The 12,517-nt window shown below is 35.8% G+C and overlaps 1 protein-coding gene across 1 annotated transcript; it reads right to left on the reverse strand.

Moving 5' to 3' along the window:
• Positions 1 to 798: 798 nt before the first annotated feature.
• Positions 799 to 10,041, reverse strand: LOC132645210 (mitochondrial import inner membrane translocase subunit TIM44-2). The gene is made up of 14 exons (XM_060362060.1): positions 9,798 to 10,041; positions 9,574 to 9,692; positions 7,629 to 7,757; positions 7,417 to 7,492; positions 4,708 to 4,752; positions 4,185 to 4,616; positions 4,020 to 4,088; positions 3,731 to 3,795; positions 3,576 to 3,644; positions 3,422 to 3,494; positions 2,921 to 3,025; positions 2,060 to 2,131; positions 1,855 to 1,917; positions 799 to 1,303 (listed from the first exon to the last, which is right to left on the reverse strand). Exons 1-14 carry the CDS (start codon positions 9,873 to 9,875, stop codon positions 1,172 to 1,174), a joined length of 1,527 nt encoding a protein of 508 aa, XP_060218043.1. The 5' UTR covers positions 9,876 to 10,041; the 3' UTR covers positions 799 to 1,171.
• Between the last annotated feature and the right edge of the window lie 2,476 nt (positions 10,042 to 12,517).

The following is a 12,517-nucleotide window of genomic DNA, read 5'->3' on the forward strand; positions in this document are numbered from 1 at the left end:
GTTGCATTACTTATAGCTTTCTTGTTCGTAGACAAAGCGAATTCGGAATTGCCTTTCATTCTAAGGCATAACTTGTATCCATACGCTTCATATTCGTCCAAGTTTGCTCTAAAAAATATAGCCATCCCTACTCCCTCACGTCATATTTACTCAAAATATAAAGTTGAGGAATATATTTACATCTTTGCCCAAGATTATACGGCGGTCAAATTGCAAGATTTCCACCACATGAAGAAGCATAATGACTGAGAGCTATCAGCTATGTATAGAAGCTAGAAAGGTAACAATAAAAGCTGAAACTGACATGGTTCTGCTTTTGAGGCAAAATTCATTTACCAAAAGGTACTTCAGAATAGTTTAATTTGCGGAAAGAACCAGAAAAACTAAGGATACCTTTAATATACTTTCTAAAGGAAATTTTAGTGCAATTTGACCCCTCAGCACTAATCTCAACTTCCTGGATGTATTAACAAAGTTTAAGGTGCCGTTTGCTATAAAAATTATTCATTTTTTTCTGATTTTTTTTCCATTTTTAAACGTTTAGCCATAAATATTCCCTTGAAGTTGTATTCCGAAATACCAAAAACTCAAAAAACTTATTTTTTAAATTTTTTTCACTTTTTTACAATCACATTTCACCAAAAACTATAATTTCTAAAACTATGACCAAACACAACTCCAACTCCAACTTCAAAAACTCCAAAAAAAGTGAATTTATTTTTGGTATTTATGACCAAACGCCTACTAAGTTCCAAGCACTGCATTTAAAAAATATTTTACACAATCAGACCAAGGTAATTACGGGTAAATCTCTATGATGCATATTAATTGTAAACCAAGTAAAAATGGTATTGTAATAAACGTTTACAGTCTGTCCAAATAACTTAAATCGTAACAAATGCAGTTCTGCATAACTAACATGAATAATCTATTTATGCAGGGTTCATGGTTGGAACTTCGTGCCATGTGCAGGGGTTGCTCAAGTACATTCACAAGAATGGTGAAAAAAACTCCTAACTACTCATTAATTTTGAATACATCAAGCCTCGGTTCCAACTGGGGAAAAGGCAAAAAAAATTATTGCAAAAATTTTTCTGCACAAATAAGTGCGAGAACATGAACAAGGCACGGGCAGCAACATTATCCACCCGATGGTGAAGCAAAAAGTTGATTATATAAGGGCTGCAACACCAAGTTGCTGCATCTCTCTAAGCCTCCATATAGGGTAGATCGCTCCTTCTCCGAGTTCTTCTGCTTCTACTAGTTGCATAGCCCAAGCATAGTATACAGTGTGTATTGTATCCTAAATACAGTGACAAAATTTAACCATATCAGGGTTAAAATTCAAACTCTCCTCGTCTTAGCTTTGATGAGCTACTGCAGGCAGATTGGGATCATTCTATAGCAGATTCCATTGTATCGAAACAAGGAGCTCACAATAAATTGCTGTATATCCAAAGGTGGAATAATACAGCTTTAATTTACCATAGAAAAACAAAGATGTCTCAACAAAGAAGCTTTTCTAAGGAAGGAGTTTTCAGAGTCTCCTTCAGAAATTCTTGACTGGTGCTTGTTAACATCCTTAGTTTACGTGAAGTAACTCACTTTTACGTATGAAGATTACACTAGCAACATAGAAAGATGACAATTCGACCACAGGGGTTCAAGAAGGCAATTTGATATGAAGAAGTTTGTACATGATGCAATTCGAAATAAAATACCAAATTTACCAGCAGGGTAAATTAATTGAATAGCCAATGCAGGACATTAACCTGATGTATTTCCTTATAAAATAAAAAATAAAAAAAGCAGGACATTAAATAACATCAATCTAAAACAGAGGATAAAACTTACCTTTCCCCCTTCTTTAATTGAACCAAGTTTATCACGTATGCAGTAGACCTGTTGCGTCTGGAACTGTGAAAATTACCAAAGAATGATTACTATCAGGGTTTCTTCATCATTTATATACAATATGTTTTAAGTCTTTGCTAGGCAGAGAGCCCTCTCAAGAGGTGCATTGGTCGAAACATCAAAAAGAATGAGGAAAGATGCTTACCGCCAAAATGATTATGGGACTGTCTCCCATCATTTTTGTCTCCCGTACTTCAATTTCCGAAATATGTAAAATCTGCAGAACAAGAGAGAATAGTTAACCATATAGATTATTTAGACATTTATTCGTACATATAGAAGTGCACAGAAATAAAAAAGTTGGATCTCTCTGACATCATCCTTTTTCCTAGTAGCATGGGGAGAAACCACAGTAGAGGAAAAAGGAAGTTTGATGCTAGAGAAACCAATTAGTACAGAACTCAAGCTATAATCAACCCCTTTAATGTAGTATACCATGGAATGCAAAAGGAGATATCACGAGTTTCAAGCCAAATTTTCGGTTTGAACGTCTTTCCTACAGTGAAAAGTGGGAAATCTGGGATGATTTTAAATCAAGGCCACGACTATGGCAGACATACAGCATCCAATGCTTAGATCAAGGCCAATGAGAGACAGTACATAGCAGTATGCAGCGTAAACAAAATTTGTAACTAATGACGCCCTACAACCCTCAAAGGAACAAAAACAGAGCATTTGAAAGGACAAAAAATATACCACTCCACAAGGTTTTAGATTTGTTGAACAGGTTTCATGGCGGAAGTCAGACAGTTCTAGTCAGGACAACAGTTCTAAATCTCTATCACCACAACAGCATCTAAACATAAAGTTTCAAGGATTAATGACTTGACTTGACAAGCACAAAACTCAACTTTTGACCTTGTCTGACATGCTAATAGAAATCATTGACAATAGATTGTAACACTGAAAGTTTGAACAGAGCAGCACTCTTCATTTATTGTTTTTCCCCTTCAGTGTAAATAATAATCAAAATGGAAGCCAATACCATAACTTGCATTTTTCTTACCTTGTTATCAAAAATGATACCCTGGCTATCAAAAGCTTGATGCTCTGCTTTACACCGCTCAATTACCTCTTTGCTGCAATATTTCTTCAATACCTCCATATCTCCCTAACGACCCAAAAAGCAAGACATCATTGAAAGAAGATTAAAAAATAACATATTTAAGTATATCAATATGAGAAGATACATTAAGCAGTGAAAGAAAAAATTGAGCTTGGTTCAGGGCAGGAAGAGGTTGGGGTGGTGGTAAGGTAAAGATGGACCTACTGATTTACTTCTGAAGTATTTATCCATCCCTTCGGGTTATACGCTAAGGACACATACATTCTCCTCTCTGTCAAACTTTGAAGGGGTTGAAAACTAAACATGGAGAGGTTGTACCACCCACTCCTAATTGTGAAACAAATGATACTCATACCCTTCCTTCTGTGTCTCCCATTTCCAACCCAAACGAGAAATAATGTTAATACGTCAATAAGCTTTAGTGAACTTGTGCATACTTACTTTGAAAAAAGCATTAAGAACTGGTCGAATCACCTCTTGAACCTCAGCCACAAATTCAGGTAAAGAGAATGACCTTCACAAAACATACTTCAAATTTCTTAAACAAGCCAAAAATGATAACGAAAAATCAAGAAAAGGAAGGCTGTAATCATACGGATCTCTGAGGCGAATCTCTTTAAATGACAATGCAGCTGAGGATTCTCCAAACACAGTTTCATTTATACTGTACATTAAGATGGAAATTGTTAGTTGATCTTAAATTGAACTCAATCTAGGACAGAGCATTAAAATTGGAATGTATAGCCATACTCTTGGATTTTATGAACAATGGGATGATCACTCGTTTCCCATCTTTCACGGATATCTTCTGCAATCTGTCATGCCACATAAATATTCAGATAACTTCATATTAAATTCAATCCAAATTCACGGCTGCTGGTATCAGCTAAACGATTTTACGCTAAAAATCATCACCTATAAATGCTTTCCGGATCAAGCCATGTATATCTGATTGGGTTAAATATAACAGATGACAAATTTTGAAAATGAAAATTTATAACTCACAAAAGATAAAATTCTACTGAGAATCAGAAAGTACCTCCTGGCTTTTTGTTGCAACTGGTTCACTCATGCCAGTGAAGCGCTTAAAAACAGGGTGACCTTGCATCTGGAAATAATAAAAACTCAGGGCAAATTAGGATTATGAGAGGAAAAAGGCAAGTTCACTCGCATCTCCACAGGGACTAATAAGAAAGAAAATTACTTTATCCTTGAATGCCTCCCATTTCTTATTCCATTTCGATTGCTTTGACGGTAAGACAGCAACATCAGTCCTTGTGCTCCTCTCAAAGTTTGATGAAGTGGGAGCAGAATGTTCGAGGCGCTTTCTCTTACCTGGAGTACCTTTCAATTCCTCCAATATGATGCCATACCCCCTCTTGGCTAAGTCAACAGGCTTTGCTTCTTTTATTTTCTGGAAGGCTGGTGAGACTTTCCATGATAAAGATGAAGCAGCAGACTTAAACTTGCTAAAAACTGTTTCTGCATTATCACTGGAAGAAGATTGCTGCTGCTGCTCCTGTTGAGTTTTTGCTGATGCAGACTCACTACTCTCTTTGGTATTTGAACCAGAAGTATCTGAATGACTACTTGATCCTGGAGCTTCTTCCTTCCCCATCCGAAAACTTCCTCTGACCTAAATACGAATCAGGTTAACTGTCAACTCCTTAAAGAATTCACTATAATCCGGAAATGTGCTAAAAAGAGCTCGGTAAAAAGTTACCAACCTCCTCTTTAGTAGCAGATATTGTTTCCTCCACATTGGCATAAACCTACAAGACAATTATATGAACTCAAAAGGCAGTGACTAAACTTAACATTTTTTAAGGAACTATCAGGATTCGGAGATTGAAAGATCAATATCTTTTTTTATGAAGGTGTTGTATTACTGGCTTCAAGGAAAAGCAATCAGTACAAGAGTAAAAATGTTAGCTCCATTACGTGATGTTATGATAGAACGAGGAAGCTAACCAAAAAAACCCAAAAATATGTTTGGGGGAACACACAAACATGGGGCTAAGTCAAGGTTGGGGAACTAACAAAGTCTAGAAATGCATCAACATTAATTACATAGGACAGTGTGTTCCGACCAAAGAATTTCCACATGCTTGGCCCATGAAAAAGAATCAGACCCACGAGAGGGGATGTATTAAAGACATCAGTAATTAAATAAAAGAATGCTATCTTTAACGGCTTAAGCTTTTAGATGTGATGGTTACACACTTCAACAACAGGACAAACCTTCACTGCAAAGCAATGTTATCAGATGTTGGTGCATCAGAGAAAAAGAGGTACGGAGAACTAAAGCACCAAGAGAAGTCTCATGTTTGACAGCAGTGCATGGTGCTTGACACAGGATAAATGTCTAGAAGACTTTTGGATAGCATCAGGAGAAATTTTCTGTGGCATGGGAACAAACAATCGAAGGGTTACCACTTGGTTAAGTAGAAAACACTTATTTGTGGCAAGAGATATGGAGGTTTGGGGATCAAGAATTTGAAGATTCAGAGTAAAGCTCTCAAAATGAAATGGTTGTGGAAGTCCACCAATGAGAATCAGCACTTGTGGGGCAATGTTATCAGAGCCAAGTATGAACAGGAAGATAATTGGATGACGACGGAAGCCACAACACTATATGGGGTGAGTCTATGGAGATCTATTAGAGTACTGTGGACCGAGTTGAGGGCCAATTCCAAAATCAAAGTGCTTGATGGAAGAAAAACTAGCTTTTGGAAGGACAATTAGCATGAGACAGACAGTTTGGAATTGGCTTTCCCAGACATCTTCAGTATAGTGCTCTACCAACAAAGGAATGTAGCAGAAATGTGGACACCTCAAGGCGGGAGCATCATTTTTAGGAGACAAATCAATGACTGGGAAATAGAAAGAGTGGCTGACTTCTTCAGTACAATAGAGCAGCTTGGTGGACTACAGACAAACGATGATGTGTTATGGTGGCAAGGCAATAGCAGGTGAATATTCAAGGTCAATGCAGCTTACAAAAAGATGAATCACTCTAACCAGCAGATAGCCAACTGGCCTTGGAAACACATCTGGAAAACTAAAATTCCCCACAAAGTTGCCTGTTTTGTGTGGTTACTTGCTAAAGAAGCGGCCCTTACACAAGACAATGTGATGAAGAGAGGACTTCCTTTATGTTCCAGATGCTTTTTGTGTGGAGAAACAGCAGAGGCAGTTAACCATCTCTTCCTTCATTGCAAGTTTACAACCCAACTGATTATTCTAAACCTCAAAGGCATCTCTTGGACCATGCCCGGAAAGGTAACAGATGCTCTCAAAAGTTGGGAGGAAACAGGCTTACAGGCAAAGGACAGGAGCAGATGGAGAATTGTCCCTGCCTACATCTGGTGGACAATTTGGAAGGAAAGAAATTCCAGATGTTATGAGAAAGTGGAGATTGGGCTGCACAAGATTAAGCTAAACTTTATCTTGCTTTTGTGTTTTTGGTGCGCAATCGTTCCAAGTTTGTCTTGGACTTACTCATTGCAAAATTAAACTATTCCTTCTGTGTTTTTGCAAGGGATTACATCTTTTCTCAACGCAAGATTATCTACTCAAATGATATTGTCTCTATAATTGATGTTTTAGATTCAATATAGAAATAGGACAGGTTGTAAATATGGTTTCAGTACTACCTAAGTACTGTTTCGCTACATTTGAAATATAAAAGATACAGTTACCAGTTCCCCAAAAAAAAAGGACTTTATTGCAAATATTACCCATAAAAAGACTTTATTGCAAATATTTGTATTACTAAAAAAAGGTGGGGAAACCGCGTACAAGAGGATCCAACATGTGTAAGAGATGTTACATGTGTAAAACAGAAGTGGAAATTGTGAACCATCTATTTATTCACTAGAAGGCTGCAAAAAGTTGTGGGACAGGTTTTCGACTTATTCTGGTATCAGAGAGGCATACGAATCCCTAAAAGTTGTCTATAGCTGCTGACACGGGGGAAAAACTCAATTGCAAGATATAGGAACTGTACAAGCATGTATTATATGAACAAAAACACAATGGAGGAGAACAAAATCAAGGATTTTTAGAAAGTGTTTACATTCCATAGATAGATTGAAAGCTAGATGCCTAGTTAATCTAACTTGTCGCTTCAATTCAAAGTTTGTAAATGATGTAATGCCTGGGCTTTATCTCCCTTCATTTTTGAGGGGAGGCTGCTTTTATACTCATTGCATCCTCTGGATCCCCCATAACAGATTTTTTATTATTTTATAAGAAAAGGCAACAGATTAATATGAATCAATGTGGCATACCATCTACATACCTAGAAGCAGGTTTGCACAGCTGCTAAAACAGTCTTCAGGAAAAATACATGCTTGGCAGCATTCATTTTGGATAATCTCATTCAGTAATGAAATATTAGACACCTAAGAAACTGATCGAGGGTGCACTATTACCTTTTTTGCCGTAGCTTCAGCTTCCGTCCAAACACCATCGACATGCTTGTAAAGCTGCTCAGTCGTCTGCTTCGTTCTGCATTTGCCAGTTCACCATTTCAGGGTCCCCATTGGTAGTTCTGCCAGCCTTGACATACAACAGTATGTCTCAGCCCCTTAAAGAAAGGCTAAAACCACTTTAAGATTACATTTAAAGGAAATCCAAAAGGCACCTTGTTTTAAGATCTTCTTTCACTCCTTTCAACTCCTCTGCTTTCTCCTTCAGCACCTTGTCTTTCACCCCTTTCAACTCCTCTGCTTTCTCCTTCAGCACCTTGACTGACTGTTGGAATTCTTGATTACTGCAGCCATAAGCATAGTGGAATAAACCCAATGATACCCCCAACAAAGCCTAAGAAGCAAATAGATGGAGAGGACAAAACAAACAGCTAAAAACTTGATAGTCATAAAATTGAGAAATAGTTGCATTCTCCGCCTTCTCACTTCAAAAGATACCAACATGTCCCCATACTAACCACCCCCAAGGAAAAAAGAAATGCTCAGAATCAGGTTGCTCATACTGGATTTCGACAGACCTTGTCAACTAATATGTAGGCTAGCCACTTCTATTGGAGGATTTTCAGGATAAAGATGCAGTATCCAACGATACTAAATCTTGAATGCAAGTTAAGTTGAGTGGAAGACATAATCCATCATAATAGGGAAAATAACATATTTGAAAAAACTACGTTGTCTAGTATTTCCACATACTTCGTGCGTGTCGTTGTTTTGTATGACAATAGTGCAGACATTGGATGAAATGATCAGGAATCTTCTACAGGAAAGAAAAAGATTGCCACAAGAAATATCAATTCGTGGAGCAAAGAAAAATAATATTTGTTTAGAGAAGGAGGTTTAAGGGTCAGAAGACTAATGCATTTCACATGCCCATGTACGGAAAGGGTGGTGGAGATACGCACATAAAGAGATGAATTATGAAGAAGGTGATAGTTGCTAAATATGCGACATGAATGGATGATTTTCAGATGAAGTGACTAGCCATTTACTGAGAGCACGCCTGCGAAAAGGGATTATGAAGAAAAAAAGATGACTTCACGAGATTCATTTGCTTCGTCGTTGGGATGGCAAAGTTTGGTTGGATATGTGGCATGAAGATGCAATCTATATTCATTGGTGTTAGCTCTTGCTAACAATAGGAAGCAATTAAGGGCTTGTGCCACACATGACCTTAGAAATCACTCAAGGGAATTATGCTCTTGAGGAGCTATTCAGATGAGTGTTCGAGAAGTGGAAGTGCCCAGAAAAAGTGTTATCGTTACATTGAGGCGGAACGTGGGAAGGATAGGATGGTATAAAAAGGGTCAGTATGTATATATTTTCATTAAAATCTTATTCCTTCAGTCTAATTAATTGAGGAGAAAAGAAGACATCATGAAAGGAGATTCTAATACTACGGCACCAAAGAGAGTTGCTCCTTTTACATGGGTGTGTCACGTGGAATGAAATCCTTACGAAGAAATCCAATAAAGCATAAACGCAGTTCTTTAAGAGGGAGATTTATGTGCAGAGGACGCGAGCATATGTTGATCACTTGCTGTTACACTATCGACTAGCTTCCTAGTTTTCGGCAGCGGAATTCTCTCAATGTAACATTGATTGAGCATCCCAAAGAGAGTGTTAGAGGCTATGGAAAGACGGAGGTTAAAGAAGCTTGTAACTACGTGTCCACTATGTTCTTTTCTACAATATTTGGAACCAAAGGAACTGGATAATTTTTCAAAGCAATGAGAAAAAATTTAAGCTAATGTAAATATCTCGCTTTTATTTCATATATACATTGGCATAAAGAATTCCTTCGCATAGATAGTTGTTTAGCCTAGGTAGATCAAAAGTAGCCCAGATTGTAAATAATGCGAAAGGTATCTTTTTACGGCAAGCTCGACGTTTTATCACACACAAAAAAAAAAAAAAAAAAATAGGTACAAAGGGAACTTGTAATTCTAAGAATAAAAATTGCCCAGCTTGCACAAAATCCCTTTTTTTCTCCTTTGCTACCATTATCCAAGGAAAATAATTGGTAAAGCTACAGTCTTGACTTAAAAGAAAAGCAAATAACTAAGTAAAAAACTATGGCATTGAACTGAAAAAGCAATATACCTGTCTACTTCGCCTTTAATCTTCTTGGAGAATTCATTGAATACACCAAAATGACGAATACCGAGATACCTATCTGCTCCAATCAACCTCAAATTTGTTGCAACTCTACCAGAAACCACCTAATGCAACCATAAAAAATTTAAAAAAAAAATCAAATTATAAATAAGAAGCAGCAAAAACCTATTAATAGAGAAAGCAAATATCAAACACAGAGACAAAAGAACCTGTTGTGGTGCTAATATTCGGCGGAAAATAGGTTGTTTGGAGATAAACAAGTCCCGTGCTATCTTTCTGCTGGTCATTTGGAATCTTTTTAACCTGCTTTTTATGAAGAAAAGCAACAAAGTTTCTTGTTGTTGTTGTTGTGGTGAAGAAGGAAAAACGAAGGTCTCTAGTTTAAGCTCTTTTCCCCAGTTCCTGCCCTAATACTACAACTTGTTTGGCCGCACGATAATGCCCCAATTGTTACTACTCGCCTTTCCTCTTTTCCTTAAAATAAAACTCGATCCTTTCTAATTTAAGAAAAAAAGTAAAATTATTACATAGAGGCTGGGCAAGGGAATTATAACGTGGAGATTTGAACTCACTAATAAAGTGAAAGTTTAAGTAGCTACGCAATTGAGCTACGAGATCCCTACTACTATCTCGCTTTCAATTTGTTTGTCTAATTTTTTTACTCGGCACAGAAATTAAAAAAATAAAATTAAAATTAAAATTGTGAAGTCTTAAACTAAAAATATGTGAAATGTACTAAAACATCCTTTTTAATCTTGTGATGTTAAACATGTCAAGTGAAAAGTAGTAATTAGAGAGTTGCCAAAAAAGGAAATACACAAAAAGATTAGAAAGACAAACAAATTGAAACAAAAGAAGGTAATATATATGAATTCCATTCGGAAATTTTAACAAATCTAATTTCGTGCGATGAATTATTACCCCTATTTTGAACATTGTCATTCTTTCCCAGCCCGTTGGAATAATCTTTATGGATTCTGTCATTTCACCAATTCGTACTAAATAACGAGCTAATGTATCCTTTTCTCGTCGTCATTGTTGCTCAATGGATACAAAACACCCATGCTTTAGCACCTGTTACAACGGCTCTTGGTGCAACAACAAGCACCAGTTTAACTTGGGGGTGGTGATTTAGTGGCAGTGGGTGGCAAGGTGGCTTTGTTACCTATTCCATTAGGAACCACTGATTTTTTGGTACATCACATTTTCAAATCTCATAATTTATGATCAATTCATTCAACATTTCCTTTTCTAGAGGACAATTTTTCACATCTAAATTGTGCATTAGATATATTAATACCAGAGGAATTGTTCTTTTGTAATTTTGAGTAGGGGTGTACAAAGTAAACCGACAAACTGACCGAGAAAAAAACCCGACTACTGGTTTGGTGTTGAGAAAAAAAAATCCGATCATAATTTGTTTGGTTTGGTTTTAACTAAAAAAATTCAAACCGAACCAAACCAACCCGACATTACATGTATTCAATTTTTAAAATATTTTATGCATAAAAATATTTATTTGTAATGGAATTTATAGATATTTCTTTTATATTTTCATAGTTTTTTTTTTATCTATTATCATATTATTCAAGCTTGAACTTAGAATTTTGAATGTCAATAAGTTTTATATCCTATTGATATTTGTAACTCAAATAAAGTTCAAACCAAAACCAGCTCAACACTAACGCTAACAAAAGAAATTCAATTTACCATTAGGAATGACAATAATGTTGGATATCTATTATTTAGTTTTGCTTAATTAGTTTAGAGAGTGAAAATACATAACTTAAGTTTTTTTCTTTTTCATGTAACTAATACTTATTAGCCGTGCTTATTTTAGCATGACTTAATATTTTTAGATTATGGTCATTTTCTTTATGGCTTGTTAATTAGCAATATTTATTTTAACTGATTTTATTAGTTTTTGTTGAATATTTTAATACAATATTATCACTCTTTTCACATTTTGTGTTATTTTCTTAAGAAACACCTCAATTATATAGTTGTATCTTACTAGGACAGAAATATTTGAAGTAAAAGTTATATGTATTGTATCAAGACTATTCCGGGAAAAAAAACCCGAAAAATCCGAGAAAGCTGAATAACCCGAGGTTGAAAAAGCCGAATTTTATTGGTTTGGTTTGGTGTATAAATTTAAAAACCGACGCAATTAGTTTGGTTTGGTGTTTAAAAAATCCGAACCAATTCGGTCCACGTACACCCCTAATTTTGAGAACTTTAAAAAATCAGTAGTATCTTTTTGTAGCATAGAAGTGAGCTAAAACACCATTATAATTAGAGTAAACATCATCACATATAAAATTTTCATTATATAAAGGTTTAAATATTTGATTTTAAAATATGGGACTTGTATTTGTGTGTACGTGTATGATTCTATTTTAAGGGGCTAAGCGTTTGATACTGAAAATTGAAATAGAAGAGTTATCCACAATCTAATGATAGTACAAGGATCATAGAAAAGAAAATGGTTAATACCTCGTGTTGGTATATATGGCCTCAAGGGACTTTCTCTGACCTGACGGAAGGATTTGGAAAAGCACAGTATCAAGGATCAAGTATCGACAACATTGTTATTCAAATATACATATATGATCACATTCGTATTCAGGATTTAAAGTTTATGAGTTTTAATAATTCTTCACTCGATAATATTTTGAATCAAATTAATATACATATAAGATCATATTGGGTTCAAAGTTTATTATTTATACATATTTATTACATTTCTCAAACACATATACAAAATTATTCTATCGAACCCTCACGGCATACCTTATGCTTTGTGGTTTGTACCCGCCCCTATAGATGACCCCTTAAAATTGTCTATCATATCTGTTAAGTTGATGCTTTAACAGTGAACATTTAGACGCCTCTAATTAATTAAAAATAAATGTGTGTTTCATAGGAA

The sequence above is a fragment of the Lycium barbarum genome, chromosome 6, assembly GCF_019175385.1.
Source record: "Lycium barbarum isolate Lr01 chromosome 6, ASM1917538v2, whole genome shotgun sequence".
In the NCBI taxonomy this organism is placed as follows: domain Eukaryota; kingdom Viridiplantae; phylum Streptophyta; class Magnoliopsida; order Solanales; family Solanaceae; genus Lycium; species Lycium barbarum.

What these genes read in the sequence shown, in the direction of transcription:
- LOC132645210 (XM_060362060.1), bottom strand. Translation starts at nt 9,875, where the DNA reads ATGACCAGCAGAAAGATAGCACGGGACTTGTTTATCTCCAAACAACCT. An exon ending in CTGAAGCTACGGCAAAAAAG is followed by an intron (nt 4,753 to 7,416) that starts GTAATAGTGCAC and finishes ATTGTCTTGTAG; the next exon opens with GTTTATGCCAATGTGGAGGA. An exon ending in TTCTTAATGCTTTTTTCAAA is followed by an intron (nt 3,026 to 3,421) that starts GTAAGTATGCAC and finishes TTGGGTCGTTAG; the next exon opens with GGAGATATGGAGGTATTGAA.